Here is a 25,461-nt window from a genome sequence, read left to right on the forward strand (position 1 = left end):
TTTTTATTAAACACATGTAAAAGGACTAAAACCCACAAAAGTGCCTGACAAGTCAAACTGTCAGCAGTCAGAACACTTACAGCTCAGCAGTGACACCAGCCCCAACACAGAGCCATGGAGTCACTCAATGAAGTTGCTAATGCCAAGTGACTTCTTCATGCATGAGACTTACCCTTAATTAACAAAACCTTTGGCTTTCAGGGGAGACAGTAATTGAAATGGCAGCTAACCTTACAGTTAGGATGGATTTGTCATAACTTCTCCATCCTTCCTCGTCTCACATCAATAATCACCCGAAGCAAATTATTGCAATGTTGTTTCAGATTTGAAGATGACATTGCATTCACTGCTGCTGCACACTAAGTGTGCCATAAGGAAATGCTACATTGGAATTTCCTCCATAACACTAACGGCAGTAATTTAACAGCAGATACAAGAGGCAGCAAAGCCAGTGACAATAATCACAGCAGGGAGGCATGGCTAGGAGTTTCCCTACAGGTCTCACTGCAGTGCAGAAGCTCCCCACTTCCACTTACAGCAATGGAAACAACCTCTAAGGTTTTCCAGCTGCACCAGCACAACACGGCAGCCTGATAAATCACTGGAGAACAGAAACAACAGTCTGGAAGCTCTGACTTCTAACTCCAGCTCTGCCGAATCAGCCCTGTGTCTCAGCCAAGGGCTTTTCTGCCTTGGTTTACTCACCTAGAACTGAAATCACGGGAGAGGGTCTGCGATAATAAAATATTACATTTGCCTTCCAAAATATTAAGTGCTCTTATCAGTTAAACAAAAGAAACAGCTCATTACTGACACATTGGTTTGTTGGTTTGGGAGGTCCTTTTGCAGTATTGTTTTTTGATATTATCTTGTAAGTAAACAAAAACCAGCTCCATTGCATCCTACCATCAACAGACTTGAAGTCTAGTGGACAGAATAAGTTCCAGTTTTGCAAATGTGTCTGCAAGAGTGTTTTGTAGTGAGCAGACAGCAGACTACCACAGAGGAAGTAAATGCCACAGCCTTAGAGAAGGATTACACGTGAACGCCTTGCTCACAACTGCACAGAGAGCCCAAGGAGACTGAAAGCTTTCTGGAACAAAAACTGGTCAGAAAACTCAACATGTCCTTTCCCTTGCTAGAATTTGCAGATGTGTGTAAACCAGCTGCTTGGGGACAGTTTGGAGTTGACAGGCTTTCCAGAGAGCCCAGCCTCGCCTTAGACATACCTCTCCTTGCTGGAGAAATCCACACCCAGCAAAATATTCTCTTCTGTGTCCTGTCGTCCACTGCTGTATACAACCACCATGTACCGGACTCTGTCTGTCCACACACTTTCCAAACGGACAGCCTAGAAAAATGTCATCAAGCTCAACAAACTAGCTTTTGGATAATTATTACTTCCATTGCTGCCTAACATTTTTTTAAGGTGTAATTGTGCCCAAAACCTTTATTTAACTGCAGTATAAAAGAACAGGGAGAGACTGTCCATTTTCCAGCAGGGCTAGCTGCCAGTTTGACTTGGCATCAGGTGGGGAGAAGATTAGCCTAGACTATCTGCCTCAGTTCAGAGAAATACTACAAAACGTAACCTGAAGATTTGCTCCAAAGAGGTTCAACTAGAAAGCTGGTAAAAAACATTGGTCAGGCACTGAACTGAAAACAGAAGCAGGCTCAGAGGATACTTGCACTCACAAGCCTTCACTGAAATATGCTAGTCATGCTGAAGGGGATAAATGACATACACACTTTTCTGCAGTGACTTTTATATCCTCTGCAGATTTCTTTAAAAGAAAGCCCAGCCCCCTTTGTGCAATTTCAAGACTGACTTAAGAGTGTCCACTAGCATCAGCAAGCTCTTGCCTTCTCCTGTAGCGGCGTTTGTCCACTGACTGGAAAATTAAATTTAACAAAACAAACACGCTTCAGACAGATCAGTTTCCTGACCCAAGTCATTACCTGGATGTAAGAACTGGGGCAAAAGGAGTGGACAAGAAAACGTGGTAGGGCTGGCAACCAGCACAGAGTTAAGCTGACTCTGAAACCTAGGATTTGTCAATGCTTTTCATGAACCTCTACAGGTCTGTTTCAAATGCCTTCAACAGAAAGGAGAGCAGGAAAATGCATCTTTTCTTACCAGTTTGATCCTATCCTCACAGCGAAGGAGGTTGATCATCACCTGGAGGTGCTGGGGCAAATCACCTGCAGAGAAAGCAGAGAAATAATCAGAAAGGGTCTCTTGCTTGCTGCAGTAAGAATCAGCAGATCTTGACCTTTAATGAAACTGGATGTTTCCAAGTCAAAAAATAACATTTAAGGGAGGCCAATTAACCCTGCTGTCCCAGTGAATAGTGACAGAGGTGAGCTTCTTGGATGAGCATTATCTGGCTGTGTGAGAACTTGACCTCACAGTATTTGGAAGCTAACAGATATATTGAGACCACCTGTGACTGGCACAAATGATGATACCCTTCTGTTGCAGAATTTTGGGGAAGACAGAAAGATAAGGGCACTGAGGACAGGGGAGGAAGAGGCAGGAGGAACAACTCTTGATTAAAAAGGGGACAAAGGAGAAAAAAAAAAACCAACTTTGACTTGTGAAACACACATAGCGCTGTGGGACCAGCCCCACTGGCCTGATGGAGGGTATATCTGAACATGAGAAACTTCTGAGGAGGAAAGGCTGCACAATGGCCCACTTTGGGTGATGGATTCCCTTCTATCTCAAAGTGCTGCACACATAGCGCTGTGGGACCAGCCCCACTGGCCTGATGGAGGGTATATCTGAACATGAGAAACTTCTGAGGAGGAAAGGCTGCACAATGGCCCACTTTGGGTGATGGATTCCCTTCTATCTCAAAGTGCTGCTCATGCGACAAGTCCCCTCTGCTCTAGAGCAGTGGGTACATTTCTGCTTGGTGAAATGAACAAGGAATCCGTAAGAAAACAAAACAAGTTCACATCTAATAACTCAGTAATGCACTCATAACTTTCCATACAAGATAAAATTCCTTCCGTAGGATGTTTGCTGGGTATATGAAATTGCTGACAATTAAAAAAACACAAAGCCAAGCTTGGCATTCAAACACCCTCTTTGTGCTTGGAGTGTTTACTAAGCAGCAGACGCACAGTATCACACTGTGCCTTTCCCACATGCTCCTGCTCTCAAAATGCCCCAATGATCTTACTTCTTTCCCAGTAATCACTTATTCCAAAACCATCAAAGACAGAAGGCATAAAAACACTGGGTAAGTAGAATCCACATTTCCGACCCCCCTATCTGCTTATCCATCCTTACGTACGTTCACCGTACAACTTCCTGCCATTTCTTCCCACCAGTTTGGCACACTGGAGGGGACCCAAATCCTGCTAAGATGTTCCTCACTCCTACCGGCAACAGCAAAAAACCCCAGCAACAGGAAGTTTCAAAAGAACAAATGCTGCCAGCCGCACCAAAAGTCCCAAGCTTCAGGTTATTATTACCTGGTCCAGTGAAAGGTGTCCCTGCCCACAGCAGAGGGGCTGGAACTAGATGATCTTTAAGGTCCTCTCCAACCCAAACCACTCTGTGATTCTATGATTATTGGAGGCTGAGAGAGCACTCAGAGAAATGTGCTGAAGCAGGACCTTAATAACTACAGAAGATGTGTTAGAGCCCTGTGACTCAGCCTATCCAATTTTCCTCCCCACAGGCCAAAGGGAAAGACAAAGATCAAATCCCTGAAGCACAAGTGACATTTCTTCTTCTGCAGCTGTGGAAAACAGGGGTACATATTCAGCACAGACCTTCTGGCTCAGCAGGCTACCCTGCCTAGAGAATGACATACTGAACACCATCATGTCTGCAGAGAATAAGCTTCTACTCCAGCTACGGTTCTGAGACAACGACAAAAATTTAAACAAAGTCTCCATAATCACATGTTCTCATCTGAATCAAGTGGGCTGAAAACCTGATTTTACTCAGCAGGTTGTACAAGGCCCACTATGACAATAAGAGGAGTCACCCGCCCACCCGTGCGTGCTATTAGCCTGTCCACGAGGACGGGATGAGCAGCAAAGCAAGCAGGAAAATGAATTTCAGGAGATGACTTAATCCACTACCTGCATGTTTGTGAGGATGCTGTAGACTTCGCTGGCCCTGGGAGCTGTTTCCTTGTTGTAAGAAAAGGGCTGCACCTTTCACCATGAAAAAGCTCTCGCTTAGGCTGGAAAACAAATGATAAGAGGAAATCAACTGAAAGGAAATATCAGCAAAATGCGTGCTCAGGTCTGTATGCCTAGGGAAGGGCGGGCTTCCCCTCGCTAAAACGTAGTAGGATTTTGCCATGAGAAGCTGCTCCCAAAGTTTAATCCTGCTACTTGCACGGCATGGCTCCAGGATTATTCATGGATAATTCATGTGTCATTTCCCACCAACATTTTATTACTTGGCCACTGCAGGAGGTACTTGCCTGAGCTGTCACAGGCTGGAAATGACTTTATCACTTGATAATCAAATTCTGCAACTTACAAACAGTGGAGGGTAAGGCTTTTTACAGGTTTAGACCTGTAAAATGATTGAAGATCAGGTTCCGAGTCAATCAGTTCCTACTAATTTCAGTTCTCGAGATTTCTTTGGAATGCAAAACCAAGAACATGCTACCATAAATTGTCTGTAGACTTAAAGAGGAAGGGAGGGTAGATGAAACCTGTACATCACAAGAGAAAGGAAACTGCGCTGAAACCTCAGGGGAAAAAACAACCGACAATAGTTAAAGATTTTGCTTTGCTCTGGCTAGATACAGCCGCCCTGGAAAATACTACTGATAAGAAAGCAGGTCACAGTATGTGTATGTGCAAATACATAACGATATTTCCACAGAGGTGAATGACACAGTCCCCAGAACGTAACTAAAGAGAAGGCTGAACAAAATCAGTAGTTACAGTAAGCACCAGCACAAGCCTAATTACATAGTACCACAACACACTCGCGAGCATTTTAGAAATAGACTTGGACATAAGTGGTAAAGTTAGCATTTCCCACAAGGCTGAAAATCAACATCTACTAAGCTACCTTTTAGTTGCCACAGTAACTGCTTACACTGCATTTCCTACACTTCAAAACATCACAAGAGACATTCCTTGTTACAAAGCCCAATTTTCTGCTGGCCTACACTTCCAAACATAGATCGTCATTAATTACTGTCTGCTATCTACTAAATATAAATGCTCCATTATGAGATTGTGCTACACAGGAGTTACTTATGCTACTGAAAATGATCCCACAGGAGTTACTACTCTCAGCACTTACCTATTCTGTACTTTATCTGAAGTCTTTGCCTTTGGGCAGAAGTGAGCACTAACTAATGCTCTGTTCTACCTTAAGTGTTTTTGTGAAGAGACACAAATTTAACTTCTTTTTGGCTTTTGCGGCAAGTTCAGCTTTTCCTTTCTCTGTGAACTCAGCCAAGGTTCCCAGGCAAAACTTCCTCATTTTTCAACTCAACCTTCAAGGTGCAAAATTCCCAGAAAAATCTGAATCAGGTTTGGAATTTCAGCTGCTTTTAAAAACCAAACTAGAATTTTTGCCCAAGTTCCAGGCTCCACAAGTCATATATCAGATCAATAAAATGCCAGCAGGACAACTGCACTCAAATTAAAACAAGCTTTTCTCCATTTGCACTCCCACAGCATTCTTGCACTCACCACTCACTTCACTAGCAAGCTGTGTCTGAACAGGAGCCACGCAGTTTGCTTGTGATCCGAAACACCAGTTTTGCTCTGCCCGGCACACACACTAGCAGCAAGAACTTCTGCAAACAGGAATTTGGTTTATTCCATAAGTAAGCCAGGAAGAGTCTTGTTTCCTTCGCGCACCAGATCTCACAGGAAAGCATTAAAAAAGGCCAGAAGTTGCACAAAAGCAGTGACACCAACACAATGTATAGGATAATCAGCTAGATACCAGCTTCACACACACTCGTCTGGTTTTTTTCAGCAAGAGGAAGGGAATGGTTAGATAACACACGAGGATGTAATTAACAGCATTCCTGTCCCAAGAGTTTTGGGAAATATTTCTTTGCGAAAGTGAAAAAAATATCCCAAAGGAGATTCTTTTATCCCTAATAAAGTACTGACTGGGATTTCTACAGCAGGAAAAACCTTGGAAGAGACAGAGCTCCTTCTCAAAGGCATCAGTAACTCCTGCTCTGACAGTTCATCTCACCTGATGTTCTCTCTTGCAGCCAGGAAACCTTTTACAGTAAAGCAGAATATTCCCAGTTGCAGGCAAATGAGAAAGCTGCACTGCAGGAGCAGAAAGTGATGGCAGGAAAAGGACAACCCTCATAGCAATTTTTTTGCCACCATCTATTCATCTGCATGGAAATAAACTGGAAAGCAAAGCCAAAGAACCTGTTGAAAGCAGGATTTCTTTTTTAGTTTAAATGTTTGTCTCCTAAACTACACACTAACCTCACACAGCAGCCTGCTGTGGGTCTGACTGCCCGTACCTCCCCAGCACTACCCGTGCTCCCCAATCCCCACATCAGCTCCCACTTCCATACGACCAGCACGCTACCGTACAGAGCTAACACATCCAAGCTCTTTGCAAAAGCTCATATTTTACACCATACTGAAACAGCAACGTTACCCAACACCGTCCCTTATCTCCGCTCTAGGAACACTCTTTGCTCTCAGTCGCTTCATACAACTGCTCTAAAAGACAGCTAACAAAATACAAGCGAGGAAAAGGCAAGGCATGATATTCCAACCCAGTTTTAAAAAACCCTTTTAAATCCTGCAGTTCCAGTAAACAAAAACTCCAAACTTTTTTTTTTTTTAAAAATCTGCTAAAGAACAGAAAAATCCTGTCATTAAAGAACATCCCCAACTTTTGACCCTCAGCAGCAGTGATAAATGCCCTAGTAAGCAGCATTTGTTAGCAGCATAAAAACGAGTGGCTTATACATACTAATTTGGACTGGTTTTCTTTGAACAGCAGAAGCATTGTGCTGGCCCAAGAGTCAGACAGAAGTCAGTAAATTTGAGAAGATTCATAACTAGCTGTAAAACTCACATCCTTTTGCTTCTAAACCCATTTAAAAAAAAAAAAAAGAAAAGAAAAGGAGGAAAAGAAAAGGTTGACCGTATATTCTGTGCGGAGCAGAGAAATCGCGTCTGTTGATGCTACCCGGGAACTGGATGACTTATACAGAACACTGTGTCTTCCACTGATATCCTGGCTTGAAAAAGCACTTGTCCTAACATATCCTGATGAAAGGGGGCCATTCAAGAGGGGAAAAAACCAGCTGAGGCTCGTCTAATCATTTCCCTCCTCCAGACTTGTTTGTTTGTTTGCTTCCTCCCGCATGCTCTGAAGGCAACACAACGCCTATCAGCAACCACAAACGAAGCAGCCCCTCGCTGTACAAAGTCCGTATTCCCTGGGACAGGACTAGATAAAAAAGCATCGGATTGACTAATGCCTTTACAATTAAAACACTGCATGCCACCACTGTAATATAAATATGACAAAGGCATTAGCTGTCAAATTAAAATGCTTCTTCACTTACTGTACAGCTTGAATTTCAGAGTGACTCATGAGTTGCTGAGCTCCTACTGAACAAGAAAGTCTTTCAGGTGGCTTGGTATTTATTTGTTAGCAGCCTGCTATAATCAAATTCACTGAAGACTTGTTTCTTACAGACACCCAACTAATTCTTTGTCTAGGCATAAACCATAACGACACGCTCGCGTTTCACCAGTGCCACCAGCCCAACCAGGGGGAGAAGCAGCTTTCTGTTCAGTTTTCACCCAGCCTGACTGGCATGCACCACAGATACCACCCATCCCCTGGATGCCCTTCCAGGAATCCTGACCAGCACTTCTGCTTTACAGGAGTCACTTCAGGCTATCCAATAAATGCAGACAGAGCCCATGAGTTTTGTCAGTCCTGCTCCAGCACAGCTGCAGAGCAGTCCTCCTTCCACTCCATAACCTCAGCTTATCAAATTAACGGCATTAACTCCCCAAGGGAGGTAAAACCCCTAGGCTTACAAGCATCTGGGAAATGCCAAGGGTGTCAGCAGGAGGGTACAGCCAGCTACGGTGCTTTGCTGTCTGTAAAGCAGGGGTCTTTCTGCACCCAGAGGGATGGCACCCAGGGGCTGGCAAGGAGAGGGTGTTTCGTGGCCCCGGCACTGCTGAGAGCAGGCTCCAGCGTCTCTTGCTTCACTGTCCCTTGCTCCATCCGTTGGCTCCATGCTGTTCAACTTGAAAAGGAAATATTTCTTCCCCTTTGGGAAAGCTCCAGAGGAGCACGGCTGCAACACACATCAATTACATTTCAAGTTGCTTAAGAACACAATAGGCAGCGCTTTTAATCGTTACAAAATGCCACCCCCCGGGTCCACAAATGCCAATAAGCAATCTGTTAAAAATACTGGGTTTTGGAACAAGAGACGGAGCTGCTCCTGTTACTGGACAGAGCGAGCTGGAAGCCAGCTGCCAGTTGCAGAACAATTTTCCCTAAGCAGCTTGCTTTGTCATCACAGCTTAAGCTGTGGTGTGTCCCAGGAAGAAACCTTGTACGCCTCGGGTATACAAGTTTCCTGTTTTAATGGGAAATCTCACATAAGACGTAATCATCTTGCAGGATAAAAGAAAACACTCTATTAATATATCTTATAGTTACATAACTAATCTCAAAATAAATATCCATACACAGAAGTTAGGGAAGAGAAAACCACTTTCCCTGGGAAGACACAGCCAAGCCTGGGGTTGATTCAGCAGCTTCTTGCTAGTTTAAGAATTAAAAAATAGTATCTAGCTAAAAGGGGCAGAACACAGAAACATCAGTTCGTGTCTGGCTGAGTATCCCTGCTGCTTCCAGAACTGCCACAGGATCACTCAGTGCAGGGATGCCTAAGGAGCCTGACTTATCACCACACCGCCAACTACCCTCGGTATTTCTGGAGCCGTAATGAACTTGTCTTTGTGTTTGCTGCTGATCACAACCAAGAAGCCCATTTAGTGCAAGTGTTTGTTCAGATCTGCTTGTCTACAGCTCCTGATGGGTCTCAAAGCTTGCTTCAACTAACATTTGGTGCTCACCTCTGCCTGGCTGTTCCACCGAAGTTATACCCTTCTCTCCCAAAGAGATAACATTCCAGATGTCCTTTCAAGATATCTGCTCCCACCTGAAACTTTCCTCTGTTCCTGTTTAAACTTTCATCTTCAGCAACTCTCACATTGTTGACCTGTCACATGTTTGTGCGGCTGGGTGCAGAGCTCCATGTTCCAGAAAAGCTCTGCAATGAAGCCTTGCCCAGGCACAGGGCCACCATCATGCTCTCTGGGCACTAAATCTCTGTCAAATTAAGTTTCTTAATTCCCCCTTCATTAATGGAACAAAACATACATGTGGTGCAGGGGTAGAGAAGGTCATCTATGCATCCGGGCTGAGCCAGAGCACCCCCTTCCTACACACTGCAGACAGACTTCTCCCCATGCCCAGGGGAGCACACATTTTCGGCTAAAAAAGGGCAATAATTGCTTCTCTCAAAATCGGTCGCAATTTTACGAAGGCGTGAACATGGTAGTACCTCCCAGTTCCTTGGGTTTTATGACATCTTCTGCTCCAAATGTTTCCAAACTGATAAGGTAAGGGAAAAACAGGCCTCCCAAGCTCCACAAAATTAAACACCCTTCCCTTTTCCACAGCCCCTTTGATAAGGAGAACTGATTTATTTTTTTTTTCCCCTTTTCTTCCCCCGTTTTCTGCTCACTCGGGAAAAAGCCCAGCCACCTCAAGGCAATTCAGCAAGAACACAAAGCACAGCCCCTGGAAGGGTCCTCCCTGGTATACCTCTCTGCTGCGGTGCAGCAGCCCAGGGATCGAGACAGTCCCCTGGGATGCTCCCGCATCCCAGCCAGGCCCTCCATGTGCCAGACGGTGGTTTTTAAGACAGGGCACCGCTGCAGCGAGCCAGAGGGCTGTCACACAGTCATACCGAAATAGCAATGTAAACTGGAAACGAGCACATCAAATAGAAACGAAGATGCGGGGAGAGAAATAGCAGGAAGATAAGGCAGCAGCTGCACAGCCCCTGCTTCCCAGGCCAAGCTGACAATTAAAGCACACTGACTGCTTGCTTTGGCTTGATAGAAGGCACATCAGATAACACTTCCTGACCAAGAAAGGGGCCTTCAGAAGGGGTCTGAGCAACACAAAACAGCGCCAGGGAAAAAATGAACTTCAAAGCTACTTGCTCGCATGCTACTGTACAACCTGAGAAACAGAAATGGGAGTTTTAACAGCAGCAGCGAGTCATTTCTCATGCCTTTTTTTTAAGAAGTACTTTGTGTGTTTCCAAAGGCCCTTTTCTGTGTGTCACACACCAGTCACGCAGAGTCCAGTGCCACAAAGAGATTAAATGAAACAAAGGAATCGCCTTTACAAATATAGCTGAGAGTATGGCCACAACAGCCCTGCTTAGTGTGACATGCTGCCACGCCGAGGGACGAGCAGAATGCTCCCCGTGCAGCAGGACCGGGAAAGACCCAGCTGCAACACGTGTGATGCTGTTTTAAAACAAAGTGCTATTGCATACATGTGTAGGCTTTGTGACACACTGATAAACTGACCTGCGATCAGAACTGCAGGTGCCCAACACACCTGCTGAAGTCGGCGAGAGCTGCCAGCATCACTTGGTTTGAGGTGTTCTACCTTGCCGAAATCTCTGCAGCTACCTTCAGGGCAACTTTTAGAAACATTTGTCTTCTGAAATATATTTTAGCACAAAAATGCAAGGCAGGAAGGCTCCTTCCATACCCGTAGCTATGTTACGCTGTGGCTTTGATGGGCTAGAAATTCATCATTCTCAGATTTCCTGAGCTAAAGATTAAGTCACCTCAAGAAGAAATTCAAAACGTCTGTTGTTCCTTCAGACACAGAAAGCACATTCCCCCCTTCCTCAGACGCAGCCATGGCACCATCATGCAATGGCAAGAAGTTGCCTGCAAGGAGGCCAGGCAGCAGCCCTCGCTGGGGGGGCAGCAGGGGTGCCCTGTAATGCCTCCCTGCAGGGCAAGCATCTCCCCAGCTATTTCAAAGGGGAGTGAGACAGTTGGGCAGGCAGGAAGACCCGGCAGGCTTCGCTCTCGTGTTTTTAGCAGTGCAACAACAAAAGGGGAGTCTGAGGATGTATTGTTCAGCTGAAAGGCGTGGGCTACATCCACAGCTCAAGAATGCTAAGAAGGGTTTGAGACACTGCAGGCCATTCACAGCACCAGATACAAATGCTCCTCGAGCACAAAGAGGAAAAAGAAAAAAATGAAATCAATCATGAAGCCCACAAAAGCTAATTTCCTAATATAAATAGACTGCTGATGATGTGCCTCCAGTCACTCCTGCGCACCGGGTGAGCGACTCGTCAGGCTCTAGCAGCCATCACCCCAGCTCTGCAGAGAGCCAAACGCGGTCAGCCGTGTGTGTACCCCACGCTGGGGTGGCACACAGCTCGGAGGGCTGAGCACGACCCGGGCTGTGCCTGCAGGCAACACAGGAGCAGCTTGGGTGGAGAGAAAGGGCAGGAAGAGGGAAGCAAAAAAATTAACAGGATCGTTCCCCATTCCAGCAGACTTGTGCAAAATAAGTTAGCAGAACGGCTCCCAAACAACCAGGAAAGAGAAAATTCTAGGAATCCCTAGCACTTGGATGGTGAAAAGCCAAATAAAATAAGAGATGGTTTCACAAGGAAAAAGAAATCCTTTTTGCTCATCCCATTAAACACAGAGTTCAAAAAGGCATGAGGCTGATCACAGCATCATCCAGCTATGTGATGTGCTTGGAACAGTTTGAATCGCAACGCACATTTCTGAGATTCCCACTGAAACATGATGTCATTTTTGTGATAGCCACTGTCTCAGGAGACCAGGGCCAGATCCTCCCCAAACCTCAGCCTGCAGGACTGCCCATTCAACTGCTACAAAGAAACCCTTCCCTCACTCTCAGAAGAGGAGTATTAACCCTACAGAGACTCCCAGCATCCATGTCCCCAGCGTGCGCCTGCGGATGGACCCCAGCCCCTTGCAGCAGTCCCGTGACCGCCCACCCTGCAGCAAGGGCTGAGTAATGCTTCTCCACGCCGCTACACAGAGCGGCTCACGTGTGCCTAGACTCACGGACTCAAAAAGCAAGGCTAGGGAAGGCATCAGCTGGCACAGGGAAGGGTGAGAGGTATATACAGAGGTCCCAGCCTTAGCAACAACATAGGTTTCCAGCCCAGTGCATCCTCTGCCACACAGCATCCTGGTGGTCTGTGGGAAGCTGGCTATTCCCAAAACACTGGCTCCCTTCTTCCCCCACACCGAAAGACTCAAAAGACACCTTGTGTTTTCCTACAAGTCACTTTTTTGGGTGGCGGTGTTGCCATGTTATTGCCATAGCTGTTCCATGACCACAGGTAGGGAGGAGGACAGACCACAAGCCTGGGAGTGCCGGGGAGGTGTCCCGGAGCCGTGGTCCAGGCCAAAGGAGAGGTGGGATGATGCCAGCCCCCAGGCTCCTGGCATGGAGGGTACATCAAGAGCCTCCTGCCCACACCCCCAGGCAGGAGCCAATCCTGCTCCTGTCCTCCTCCCCTGCTGAGCTGTCGGCGCATCGGCTGATCCTCCTGCATTCCTCCCATCAACTCATCGTTTTAATCCTTTAAACTATTTTATTAAGTCACCCCACTTCACCCACTCAGTGGTGTCTCTCCGAGACAGGCCAGAGAAACAAGTGGAAACTCTCCAATGGCGCCACTGGAAAAGAAAAGGAAGGTGAATAATAGTTTCAAGGATTAAGCAAGCAGCTTCCAAGCAGCATGCGTGAAGGTCAGCCAGGACACAGACAACAGCATAGGAAGCACAACTGAGAACGCTACAGGCAGTGGTAGCGCAGCAACCCAAAAAATAGCTTAGCTGCTGGGTTTCAGAATGACTCCAAAAAAGGCAGTAGAGCCCAAGGAGTACTTGACACATTGGTAAGGCGTAAAAATAAAATAAATAAATCTAGATGGATCACGCGGTATAAAAGCAGAGTGAGAAAAGTTTTAGCTCAATCCTGACACCTCCCTAGTATTTAGCTAGACTGCAGCCTGCCTTCCCAGCTCCCCCAAGCCAGCACCCCAGAAATTAGGAGACTGCCAACCAGGGGCAAAGCCAGCTCAAGACAGAAAAAAGTTAGTAAAAATATCAGAATCATCCTTCTTTTTCCCCTCCACTCCAAACCTATCTTTTACAAGCAGAATCAGTGTTGCAGAAAGCGGCAGGCATCTGTAGCATAAAAAGTTTTGCAGGGCTGGGAGGGAGATGCCCACACACAGGCATGCTGTGAGCAGCCCCACAGGCAGCGGTCTCTGCAGGGATGCCAGTGTTGAACATGACCGTTTGGACGACAGACAGGGCAAACAAGCAACCTGGCAGCTTTCTGGAGAATCTGAAAGGGACATTTTGTCCCGTTCCCTGCATTTCTAAATGCCTTGGCCCCTGGTGCTAAACCCCAGAGGTTTTCTACCCAGCGGTCAGCAGCACACCACCACAGATCCCCCAACAGCTGCCTTCACTAGCAATTCTTGCAGCAAGAATTTCTTCAAGAGAGGTGGGGTGGTGTGATTTTGGCAGGTTTGTCAGTATGGCGAGTCCCTCTGCACAGGACCTCTGTGCTAGTGAGATCAGCGTCAGGCACAAACTCCGGGTCCTACAACAAATGTTACATCAGTACCAGGTCTCAGGGGAGAGTTTGGTGCGATGGGCAATGCTTTGACATACCAACGGTGAGGACCGGCTGAGGTGGGTATGACACACAGCACAGCGGCTGCTCCACAGATGGGTTTGTGATCCTGCTCCTGCCCTGGGAAAGATGCGGAGAAAACTACATCTCTAGTGGCAAAAGAGAAACCTTTGTACTGGCTGCAAGGGGAAGATGTCTACACACACAAGCAGCTCTGGCAAAGCCATTAACCACTGCCAGTTCACACTCTGGTCATGGACATTCATACCTTACGTTACAGAGAGCTGATGCAGATCTGTCTGTGATGCAAAAGCTCAACACCTTTGGCTTCTGCCTGGACTGCAGCCCTAAAACTTCCAGAGAGGGAAGGCAAGCCCTGCAGTGAAAAGTCCTTCTGATCCGAGAAGGATGTAGGACCTAAAACAGCTAACAGATGCAGTCTGCATCCTAATCCATTTGAGCCTGGGCTTATTTTTGGCTTATTTTGCTTTCTGATTTTTTTTGTGTAGCAGTGAAGTGATTCTACACCAGGGATTCAAATGCTGCAGAAGGATGTGTAAATGTTTGGGAAATAAAAAACTCAACACTCTCTTCATTAAAAGTAAAGCCATGCCTATGAAGGTGTTCTGTCCATTTCATGTACTCCAAAAACATCTCAAGAGCACTTGTCAGGCAGACCACAGCTCTGATTTATATGAGAAATCCCTGACTCACAGATCTTGGCAACAGATTATCAAAGATTAAGGTATTTAAAAAATCAAGAGGCATTTAGAACCAAAATATTTTTTTGACCCAGCTCTAATACCTAAATAAACAGTAACCACACTGGTCTTCTACAGAAAGAAAAAAAAAGAAAAAAAGTTCAGTCCAAAGCCAGTACCTTTGATAACAGGGCCAGTTTTGGGTTTTGCCAAACTGCTGAGGTTTCATGGGAATGGGGAAAAAAAGAGAAAGAAAGAAAGAAAAAAAAAAAGATATTTATATACAATTCTGAAAAAAGTCTGATCACCACATCTTCAAACTGGCAGGCCTCCTGCTGTTATTCTACCTACACCCAAGTAAACTCCTCACATTGCTCAACTTCAAGTCAGCAACAGTTTCCTGGAAAGGCCAGATCTTAAACAAGTGTCAAGTAAGTGCATGCTTCCTCAGCTCCATGGTCTTTGAACATCCCCATACAACCCACCACAAAATGTAAAGGCCTAATTATATCTTCATCAGCTTCCATGGCCACACCTACAGGCCAGAAAGTTACCGAGGGTCACGAGCCTGTGAATTTGTCTCCCCATTGTATGGAGCACGCTAAGGCAGGATGCCGCAGCCTTGCCAGGATGTGATTCAGCGTCCTGTTTTGAACAGTTAATAAAGTCAGCAACTTCTGCCCCAAGATCTCCCACCAAGTAACTGGGAGACAATAAATACTCCAGTGAGCAGGACTTGTCAAGTGTGCAATGAGCTGCTGTCCCCACAAATAAATCCTCCAGGCAGCTGCCCCAGCACACCCCCAGCCCCACGCACCTTTCCAGTATCACAAACACAGCACCCAAAGCTGCGGACACAAGCCATTCACTCAGTGCTGCCTCCAGGAAAACATGCTCATAAATCCCTAAAAAACTTAACGATCAAGGTGTTAATATATGATTTTTGGTGCATTAAAACAGAACATACAACAAAGTATAATCTATAAACGTCCCCAGCTCTGGTGGCACTCAGCACAGCGCGGAAGAAAAGCTGTGCAGAGCGAACACGTGGCTGCACAGAGCCAGAGCAGCAGGCTGGAGTTCCATTTGTCCTTGGAGTTTCCATCCTGAAGAAGCCAGCTGCAGCACCAGCAAGGCAATCTGGTTTATTACAGTGATTTTAACCAAACAGTCCCCTTATTATGAGTCCTCTGGCATGTGCCAGCCAGGATGACCATAGAATCTTAGAATGGTTTAGGTTGCAACAGACCTTTAAGAACATCGAGTCCAACCGTTAACCTCACACTGCCAAGTCCATCGCTAAACCATGTCCCTAAGGATCACATCTACAAGTCTTTTAAATACCCCCAGGGATGGTGACTCCGCCACTTCTCTTGGCAGCCTGTTCCAATGCTTGACAACTCTTTTGGGTAAGAAATTTGTCCTAATATCCAATCTAAACCTAACGATGCCCTGTAAAGAGTTTGTCTGCAGCAATTACTCCTCTTGTTGACCACCGAGCTGCAGTTTTCATCAGCCCGAGGGCTCCACCTAATTCCTGCAGCAAATGCAAACCCGAGTCAAACCAATGCCCAGTGTAACTCCACTACCTTCAAAACAGAAAATTACTTTACTTTGTTAAACTACAACAAAAAAAGCAGTAACTAAAGAAACTGTAGAGCTGGTTATCAAACCAATGTGGTGGAGCACGTTTGTTCCCAAGCAGGTAGTCATGCAAAACACAAAGGCAAGTGAGATGGAAAGCAAGGGGGATGTGCCTTTCACCCATCACAAACAGCAGTAGGTTCCTCAGAGGTCAAAAGCCATACAACTCCGAGCTGAAAGGTTTTAATGCTGAATAAAACCAAGCAGAGCTAGTAGTTTACTCTGAGTGTTTCAAAAGAGGAGCCAACAGTCATCTACCAGGCTGCAGATGGGAGAAAGGGGCTCAGGAACATTAAGTGAAGTGGTGACGCACTCAGGATAACATCAGCAAAGAGAGGAAGACCCCCAGGCTCCTGTTCTTCCTCTGCAACTTCTCTGTCCAGCAGGACACTGGATGCTCCAGGCAGTGCTCTCAGCACAGGGTCTCCCCACTCAGCAGTGGCCATGCAGCACGCAGAGGCGGCAGAGCAGCGTATGTCATTAAAAGTCTCCACAAATGTATACAAGCCCAACCCTGAAAACCTCTACCTCCCATAGCTGCTCTGGCCAGCTCTTAAACTGGGTTTAGCGATGCCAAACAAGAACAGTTCTTTCCACAACGATCTACAGGCTTGATCAGAGGCTGGAGACAACTAACTCCCAGGCCCTCCCACAGCAGTTCAACCTCCATCTCCCCGCAGAAGGTGCCCAAAAACACTCACCCAGCCCCGTTTCTGAGCGCATTCAGACTGCAATTGGAAGGCAAATAATGGCAGAGATTACGGAATGACTGGCTAAACAAACTTACTTGTGTTTGTAATTAAAGCCAGTGATTATCTTGCTGCATTTGCCAACTGCATCCGAGAAACAGCAAACACTTAACATGACTGGCTTTGTACAACATCTCCTTTGACTTGGCGCTGGAGAGCCAACCAACGGTCAGTGATGAAAGTCAATCGGATTGCAGCAAAAATCAGGGTCGGAAAAGTTGCAGATACCCCATTCTCCCAGAGCAGTCGGCTTGAAAAGAGCTCAGCTCTGCTCTGCATCTCCCCCACACTCGGTATCATCTTCTCTGACGTTGCTCTGAGCTAAAAGAGCGTAACATGGCTCTGTGATAAGGTGGCAGGCACTGTGCACACAAGGCTTATGTTGAACTCAGTGGACCCCCATCTTGCAAAACTTAAGGCTGTGCTTAACTCTAAGCTAGAGCATACTCCCACGGACTTGACGTAAGCGTGCCAGCAGTTTTATTAACATTTGGGTGAGAAGTCTCAAGGTTCTGTGGGTGCACTGCATCATCAGGGGAAAAAGGGATCAAGCCACCACAGCCCATGGCTGATCGGCATTCAGGAAGGAAGATTTTGGTAAACATAAACAATGCAGAGAACGAGACATGAAGCTTTTTTCTGCACCAGCTACACCAAGGCCAACTGGGCTGTTAGATCTGAGCCTGTGCTCTTACTTTTTCTTCTGCTATGAATCTTTACCCACCGGGGAGCAAAACAGACTCCCGACTGTCTGCTGGAACTAGTGTGGATGTTACCTTATCTGCAATTTTTTTGGAAAGTGAGAAAAGGGGGACTTTAAAGCACACTAATATTTAAGAAAATTCAGAGAGCAACAGTATCTTCGAAAGAAAAGCTGAACCTAGAACACATCCCCCCCTCTGTCTATGTTAGGGTAGAAGCTGTTTCAGGGACAAAACAGGAAGCAAAGCATTTTGGAATGACAGAAACCATAAGGAAGGTCTGCTGCTCTTAGACCAGAGAGGAGCAAGACATGCAGCTGGTTAACTCAACTATGCAGTCTCAAATGAAAATCCTGGAATTTTTTGGAATGAATGAAAATAATCTGTACAGCAAGCGGACAAGTAAGTAACATCATAAATGTGTAATAGCACATTCACCCTGTGTCGATGAAACACAGTTTGAGCTGGCAGCAAGATGGGGTTTTGTTTCCAACAACTTTTCCTTTTTCTAACCATCAGGATCTTTGAGGTCTGCAAAGTCAGGCGCTGGACCGCCGACCCCTGCACTCAGGGCACATGTGACAAAGCACAGCTGTCACCTAAGTCTCCACCAAGGCTAGACTAGGATTAAAAGATTCACAAATATCACCATAGCCCATTCCTGCATTTTTTTTCAGAGGAGACCTGAACTCAGCTGTTGGAGGAGCACAATGAAGTTGAACAATTCTGCCACCCCATGGGCACCGGGTAAAGTCTCAGCAAATTGATCCGGAGCAGCTGCCGGCAAGAAGGGGGCAGGATCTACCCACCTCCCCACCAGAGCAGTTTCATTTATCATCTCTGCTGTGTCCACACTAGGGCCACACATTTTCTTCAGTCCTTGGCAGTGTTTCCCCCTAAGTACAGCTGCACAAGAGTCATCCTATTCTTGAGGTCTATATAATGATTTAATTACCAGATTCTTATCCTGAAAATCATATACGGAAGAGCAGCCCCAAGAGACTGAAGGACAGAGGAAGCTCTTGGGATCTCTGTTTCTAAAGTCAGTGCCGCAGTATTTTTCAACAGCCAGTAGAAAAGTATCAACCTTTAAGCCCATTTCCACTACATCTACCCCCACCTTTGCTCCGGTCAGTGACGGATGCACATGCCTGGTTTGCAAAAAGACCAGGCAGATCAAAGGTAGCCACAAAACCAATGATGTCCCAACCATTTACATGTACACTGTCCCTGAGTTCATTTGAGGGATAAAGTTGTATTTCTTCTTTCAGCACAAGAACCATGTACACAAAAGAGGCAGCTATCATACTGCTCAGTTAAGCGTTACTATTTAATACAACACGGGAAAAAGCATAAGAATTAAGGATGTGTTGCTATTCATGACTTAAGCAGGTTCCTGCTTCAGCCTCCAGTTGTACAGTAAGGCCACAACCAAGCTGGGAGCAGAACCAGGAATCTTGAATTTTGCTTTAACCAATACAAAATGCATTCTCTAGAAAATAAGAACATCGCAGACTGCCATTAAATGCCTTTACACAGGAGACCACACAGCAACCAAACGTACAACACTTACGACCCATGTGCATCCACGCAGGACAGCCACCAAACACTGGGCTTCCCAGATGGGCTTCAGCCACGACAAGTCACCTCCAGGACACCAACATGGCAAGGCCTGACACTTTCTATGTCTGTGAAGTAGCAGCTTTGCTTTTCTGCTCTCCAACTTCACTTGCAGGGTAAAGACGATCTATACCCTAATATCCACTTGCTACTCCCAAAACCACAAGATTAACCAGACATCAACTCAGTCCATCAGACTGTGACAGAAAACCCACTGCCACCAGTGTCTCAGTTTTCTATCTGCGCAACAGTTGGTCTCAAAGCATAAAACAGGATGGACAACAAGATCAGACTCCAAGCAGCAGATGAGTGGCTTTGCTTTTACCTGAAACCAGGATAATTAAACGAGGAAGTAGTAACAAGAAGAGACCAAGCCTGCCAACCACCGTTGTGTTTTCACACTATATCTCTCGAATTGTGGTTTACAGGTTAGAGGGTAAGAGCTGTCTGCAGCAGCTGGGTTTAGAGTGAACAATCCACATAATTACTCAGAGGCCCATTAGGCCAGTCCCACCAAACTAGCTGGATCATTACTACTTCTGATCTCTGCGCATCAGCAAGAGAAGCCTTTCTCTTCTCCAGCAGGATCTCCCATTCCTCCTCCTCACATGAAGAAAGCAGCTCTACACAACCCCAGTATCAAAGGAGTCAAATTTCTGATGGTTAATACCCAGGAATGAGCAGAGCTCTCTCCTACCCAACCCTAGGAGCACACCCCCTTCCCAACCCAGAGCCTCAACCTCAGAGAGCAGCAGCAGACAGAGATGCTGTGATAATGGTAAGGGCTGTGGTCAGAGCTGACGAGCAATTTTCCAGTTTCTTCCCACCAGGAAAAAAACCCACAAACCTTCTTTTATGCTTTCAGTTCACTGAACACTCATCTCAAAACTAAACCGATCAGGGAAAGAGCATCCCCAGTGTTTAGCTCTCTGCAGACCATGCGATCCCCTCCAGGCAAGCATACATGCTCGAGGCTGGAGTCCTGTGCGGGATCAGGACTCAGATACACGGCAGACAATTAACAACAGTGGAAACAATGTTTAGAGCCAAATAGCTCTGCTTACCTTACATTTAATTTACGCTCTTCATCACTGCCAACCTCCAGCTGAGGGGAGAAAAGAAGGATACAAAAAAAGTTACACGCTGGTTGTTTCCATACTACAACTTTAAAAAATATCCCCCTGCTTTTTAAAACCATCCCTGCAATAACAGGTTTGGGGTCATTGTTTTCTGTAGAGTTTTTTCTTTCCAGTGCCAGGAATAAATGAGACTCCCTGCCCATACATGCCATCAGCACCCAGTGCCGGGTGACAAAGGGGCTCACGGGGATTTTAAAGCTCTTAGGTCCTAATCCTGCAAGCTGGTCCTAGAGCACAGATCGGTTTGAAGATCGCCAACCTCAACGTCACCAAGAATGCACACACATCACTCCCACTGAGCACACACGTGAGGGCAGAACCTGTCCCGAGCAAAAGGCTGCTAACGAAGAGCAGGGCACAAATTAAGGCTGTAATTCAGGGTGTGCAGTGACAGCACGAGCGCCCTCCAAACTGCCCAGCTGGGACTGTCCCAGCCTCCAGCACCTGAACCCCAACCCGGCACACACCGGCAAGGCCCCTCTGCCCACTCTGTGCTGCCACCTTGCCAGCAAGGCCACCTCTAGCTGGATGCTGGCAGATGATGCGTCCCAAGGCTGGGATGACGCCCACCTCATCAACAAGTCCTACATCTGCTGCTTTCCTGATAAATACATGACAAGCATGTATTAAACCAGCCACTTTTTCACTGGGCATTAGTGGGAAGTCCCCCTGGAAGCAAGTCTGGCTGCTCAGGTGACAATACTGGCCTTTACATTTCATTCACTCTCCTTAAAACAGAAGCATGCTTGTGACTTAAGCCTACTTTCAGCAAGAAACATTTTCACATAGCTGTGCTTTCCACCTACCCTCTTCAACTTCTCTACTAGCTTCTGGACAAAATTCTGTATTAAAGAAAAACAGAGTTGGGGCTAATTGCATCCAGAGCTGGAAAAAAAAAATCAACAAAAAAACCTCAAAGATAATTCTCCTCCTTTGGTCCTGCAAAAGTAGACGGAAGAGAATGGGCCAGTTTGCACTGGGAAGATGGTTTGGATCCAAGAAGCAAAGCAGGGACCTTACAAATCACCCCGCAACAGCAAAACCTTCAAACTTGCAACACACTGGACACCAGACAAGGGACACAAGCCTTTAAGAAATGACGCCCCATCAGCACTAACGCTCAGGGAACATATTCTTTATTTACTACAACATCGCTTAAAACCCGCATCAAATAAGGGCCACTGTAAGGGTTACTTGTTTCTGGCTGGTTTTGTAGAAGTTAAAAACCATAAAATCCCAGCATGGTTTGGGTTGGAAGGGCCCTTAAAGACCATCTAGTTCCAACCCCCAGCCACAGGCAGGGACACCTTCCACCAGCCCAGGTTGCTCAAAGCCCCATCCAGCCTGGCAAATAAGCAAACAGTTTCACTTAAAACATTCAAGCCTGAAGTTCTGTGTGCCTGGAGGACCTGGGTTGTTCCCCCCAAGCTCGAGTTAAGACTCAGGAGGCTAAAGCACACAGCAGCTGCTCTGTTTACAATCTGTAAGAACCAAGTAAAGCCAGGAATAAAACCAACCCCAAACGCAACCGCACGGGCCGGATATTAGAAATATAGCCATTTGGAGGAAAAGAGATACACAAAGCCCATCCAAAATGACTGCAGCTGATGGTGAGAAGCATACCACTGCTATTTTTAGTCTGTTTACAGTATGCAGTGGCAGTGCAGACCCAGCCTGGCCGGGGCAGCCAGCAGAGCCCTGGGAACACCGCGAGCTCCAGTGCCCCCCACCAGCAGATCCCCCCAGCCCTGGGAAGGGCTGTCAGCTTTTTGGCCTTTGTAAGGTCACCCTCCTGTTTGTTTGGGTCTGTCACGTAGCAACAAGAGGGAGAAAAACTTTTTTTCTTTTTAAACAAATGCGACTGTGAAGTCTTGAACATCGTCAGGTGAAGCTCAGCAGCAAAGCCGGCCCTGCATCTGCTGCAGGCTCATCTTTTGCAGAAGCTGACTTGCTTTCAAAGTCAACTCTCCCTCTATTTTCTATTACAAAGCTCCAGTAAAACCAAAACAAGGCAGAAGCAGTCAGTGTGGCAGATAGCAAAGATGCCATCCACCACGCTGAGTTCTTCTGCCTTGTTTTGGTCAGAGCATCCCTCCAAGCTGGCAGGTTTTATGGTGCACCACACGTGATGCCACGGGCCTGCCGCTGGTCACGAGCACCGCGGATCCCACCACAGCACGGACACTGCGCTGGGGCCAGACCCCCACCAGCCACAGCCTCACCCCTCCCTGAGGACTGTGCCGAGTGCGGCCAGGCTGAAGGAGCTGACACGGAGCTGGCGGTGGTGTGGAAGGGAGATGGCAGCAGAGCCAACACACGCGTGCAAGTTTGCAAGTGTGTATGAACTACTCTCTCCTCCTAAGAATTCACAGCACGCTACATTAACATAGCAGCAAGCCTCTTGCAGGCAGCAGCAACCATTTTATAAATTCCTTTAGGCTCATGAGTGAAGAGAGGCTGCAGCAGTGTACTCACAATTAGCAAGGACGTATGGCCATCATTTTCCATTTAAAAAATCCGGTAATTATTCACACAAACTAAAAGCCCCAAAGAGTCCTGATTTTCCTTGCAAGAAAGATCATTAAAGATCATGGAGTAGGCTGGCACTTTCTGATAGGATTTTTTCTTTGAAATTAACCTTGTAAAAGTAACACGCTGAATTTAGAAAAGGACATTTTATAGTTTTGTGGTATTTCACGCCAGAAGGGACCAAACAAACCGAACAGGAGCCAATGTCTTCTTCTGGGAGCCACCAAAGTACTCCTGAGCCATGGATGCTGCGGCGGGAGTGCCCTGCCACTGACAACACTAGGCGGCAAGTCTGGGGTAGTGTTTTCAAGAGGGAAAGGGAGAATCATATGGTCACCGCACTGCAAAACTAACAACCACCACAGAGCTCCTACACAATGCAATGCCTAACGCAATGCACATGGCAAGGTGAGAAGCATGCTGCTTTGACTCCTCTCCCACCTGCACCAGTGAAACCCAGTCTAATCCCACTGCCTGCAACAGGGTTACCGCTCCTTTACATCTGTGTAGATCAGGTGGCCACTAGGTCTCATTTAAGACTCTGCCTGAACCAGAACCCAACAAAATTCCCTCTGAAAAAATCCTTAGAAAAGCAGAGGCCCTGTCTTCATGTTTCTCAATGAACGCAGCATGGTCCAAACACTGGGTCCCTGCAGCCTCAGGAGCCCAAACCACATGAGTATGGCATAACAGTCGGCGGAAAGAAGGGATGACACATCTCCAGCGAGGGCCATGCAAAGGGGACCCCTGCAGCCCCTCCAGGTGAGGGAGAACCTGTGAGCTTTGTGGCACTGTCACCCTCCTGCCTTCCCCTGTCACACCAGCTAATCGGGGGAGTCACAGGGACCTGACAGGTGACAAATAGGATTGTTTACCTGGTGGGAGCAGGGACAGAGCGAAGCCAAGGGCAGTGAGCATCAAAGGAAAGAGGTGGGGGGGAGAGACACACAGGAAGGATATGCAGAGAAACACACACCAGGTGGTCTTTGAGGGTCATAAAGGAGATGGGTTAAGAGGAAAAAAGGGATCCATGTGAAAGAAGAACAACAAACTGGAGGGTGCACCTGTGTTTGGATAGCATGTGGGAGCTGCAGTGAGGGAAGACAGAAGCTCAAGGCTGAGCAGAGGCAGGAGAAGGCATTTTTGGGGTACAAGAGCCAAGGGGGCACATGGCAGAGCTGTGATGCACAGGGTGCCTGTCCCAGCAGGGCAGGGCTGCGCGGAGCACAGCATTACAGGGGCAGCGGGTTGAGCAGCGCGTACCCGATCCCGGAGCAGCAGAGCTGGGAGGGAAGGAGAAGGCTGCGTTGCAGCAAGGAGTGGCAGCAGACAGAGCAGCATGGGGACGTCGCACAGGTATGGGGTGGAGTGGGACAGGAGCTGCTCTGGCAGCAGGCAACCCACCACAGCTGCCTCAGGGAAGGGCTGGCGTGAGCTCCCCGTGGGGCAGAAGCTGCAGCAGGCATGGGGAAGGGGAAGGCAGAGCCATTGCAGCGTGGGGACAGAGGGGTAGCGCAGGGGGTGAAGCAGAGCACCCCTGGGGCAGGAGGCGGTGGCTGCTGTGGGGTGTCAGGGAAGGAGAACAGATGGGGCCAGCAAGCACAGCCACTCCCTGATGACAGGCCCAGCGCGCTGCCCGGGGATTTACCTGGCAGAGAAGAGCGAAGCAGGCTGCCTGGGGTTCAGCTAGCCCAAGCTAATGCGGGGTGAGGGACGGAGGGGGGCTGAGGGGGGCACGGCCAGCGTGCCGCGGGGCAGAGCGGGGAGACGCTGGACAGTCCTAGGCCTGACGCAGCCTACAGCATCGAAAGGCCAGGGGCTGAGGCACAGCAGCGCTGGGCAGCATGGGGGGCTGCAAGGGGAAGGGGCAGTGCAGGGCTGAGCTGGGGCTGGGCGGGGGGCAGGGCCATGGGGGCTGTGAGGGGATGAAGGCAGCGGGCAAGCAGCTATGGTAGGCTGGGAGACCGTGGGGCTGGGGACTGCAAGGGGCCTGAGCCTGTGAGGGGCTGAAGCCAGGGTCTGGGGGATATGGGGGGCCAGGGGGCTGCGAGGGGCTGGGGCTGTGAGGGGCTGGAACCTGAGTCTGGGGGATACTGGGGGGCTGTGAGGGGATGGAGCCAGAAGCTGTGCAGGCTGTGAGGGGCCAAGGCCATGGGGCCGTGAGGAGATGGCAGCCAGGGGCTGGGGGCTACAGGGGGCCGTGAGGAGATGGCAGCCAGGGGCTGGGGGCTACAGGGGGCTGTGAGAGGCCAGGGCCATGGGGCCGCGGGCCGTGAGGAGATGCAGCCAGGGGCTGGGGGCGGCTGTGAGGGGCCAGGGCCACGGGGCCGGGGGCCGCGGCCGACGCGCGGGGCCCAGCCGCGGCGCTGAGGAGTCGCGTCCCGCCCCGCTCCCCGTCCCCCCGCGGCACGGCACGGCCCGGCCCGGCTCACCTCGCTGGTGCTGGCCGAGGAGGCGGCGCTGGGGGTCGGCGAGCGCTGCAGCGTGACCAGCGCCATGGCGGCGGGGCCCGGCTACAGCGGCAGCGGCGGCGGGGCACCGGCCGCCTCCACCGCCCCGGCGGCTGCGCAGCCCGCCCGGCCGCCGCGCCGCGGGGAGGAGCCAGGCGCTGCGGCGGCGGGG

At 48.1% G+C, this 25,461-nt stretch overlaps 1 protein-coding gene across 9 annotated transcripts in view; it reads right to left on the reverse strand.

Annotated features, from left to right (window-relative positions):
* SSH1 (slingshot protein phosphatase 1) overlaps positions 1-25,399 on the reverse strand; it is a 37,468-nt gene extending 12,069 nt beyond the window's left edge. For 2 of the 9 annotated variants that reach the window (XR_005102315.1, XR_005102316.1), the window contains exons 1-5: positions 25,272-25,399; positions 20,236-20,276; positions 4,102-4,205; positions 2,138-2,202; positions 1,230-1,351 (exon numbers count right to left, since the gene is read on the reverse strand). Coding sequence is in view for 7 of the 9 variants with exons in the window: in XM_037375664.1 (XP_037231561.1) it covers positions 1,230-1,351; positions 2,138-2,202; positions 4,102-4,205; positions 20,236-20,276; positions 25,272-25,337 (398 nt within the window). In the remaining 2 variants the exon portion in view is untranslated. Of the gene's footprint in view, positions 1-1,229; positions 1,352-2,137; positions 2,203-4,101; positions 4,206-5,685; positions 7,226-20,235; positions 20,277-25,271 lie in introns of those variants that run through there. The other 7 variants (XM_037375664.1, XM_037375667.1, XM_037375669.1 and 4 more) reach the window with 7 other exon arrangements.
* Positions 25,400-25,461: the final 62 nt, after the last annotated feature.

This window comes from Falco rusticolus, chromosome 1 (genome assembly GCF_015220075.1).
Source record: "Falco rusticolus isolate bFalRus1 chromosome 1, bFalRus1.pri, whole genome shotgun sequence".
Lineage (NCBI taxonomy): Eukaryota > Metazoa > Chordata > Aves > Falconiformes > Falconidae > Falco > Falco rusticolus.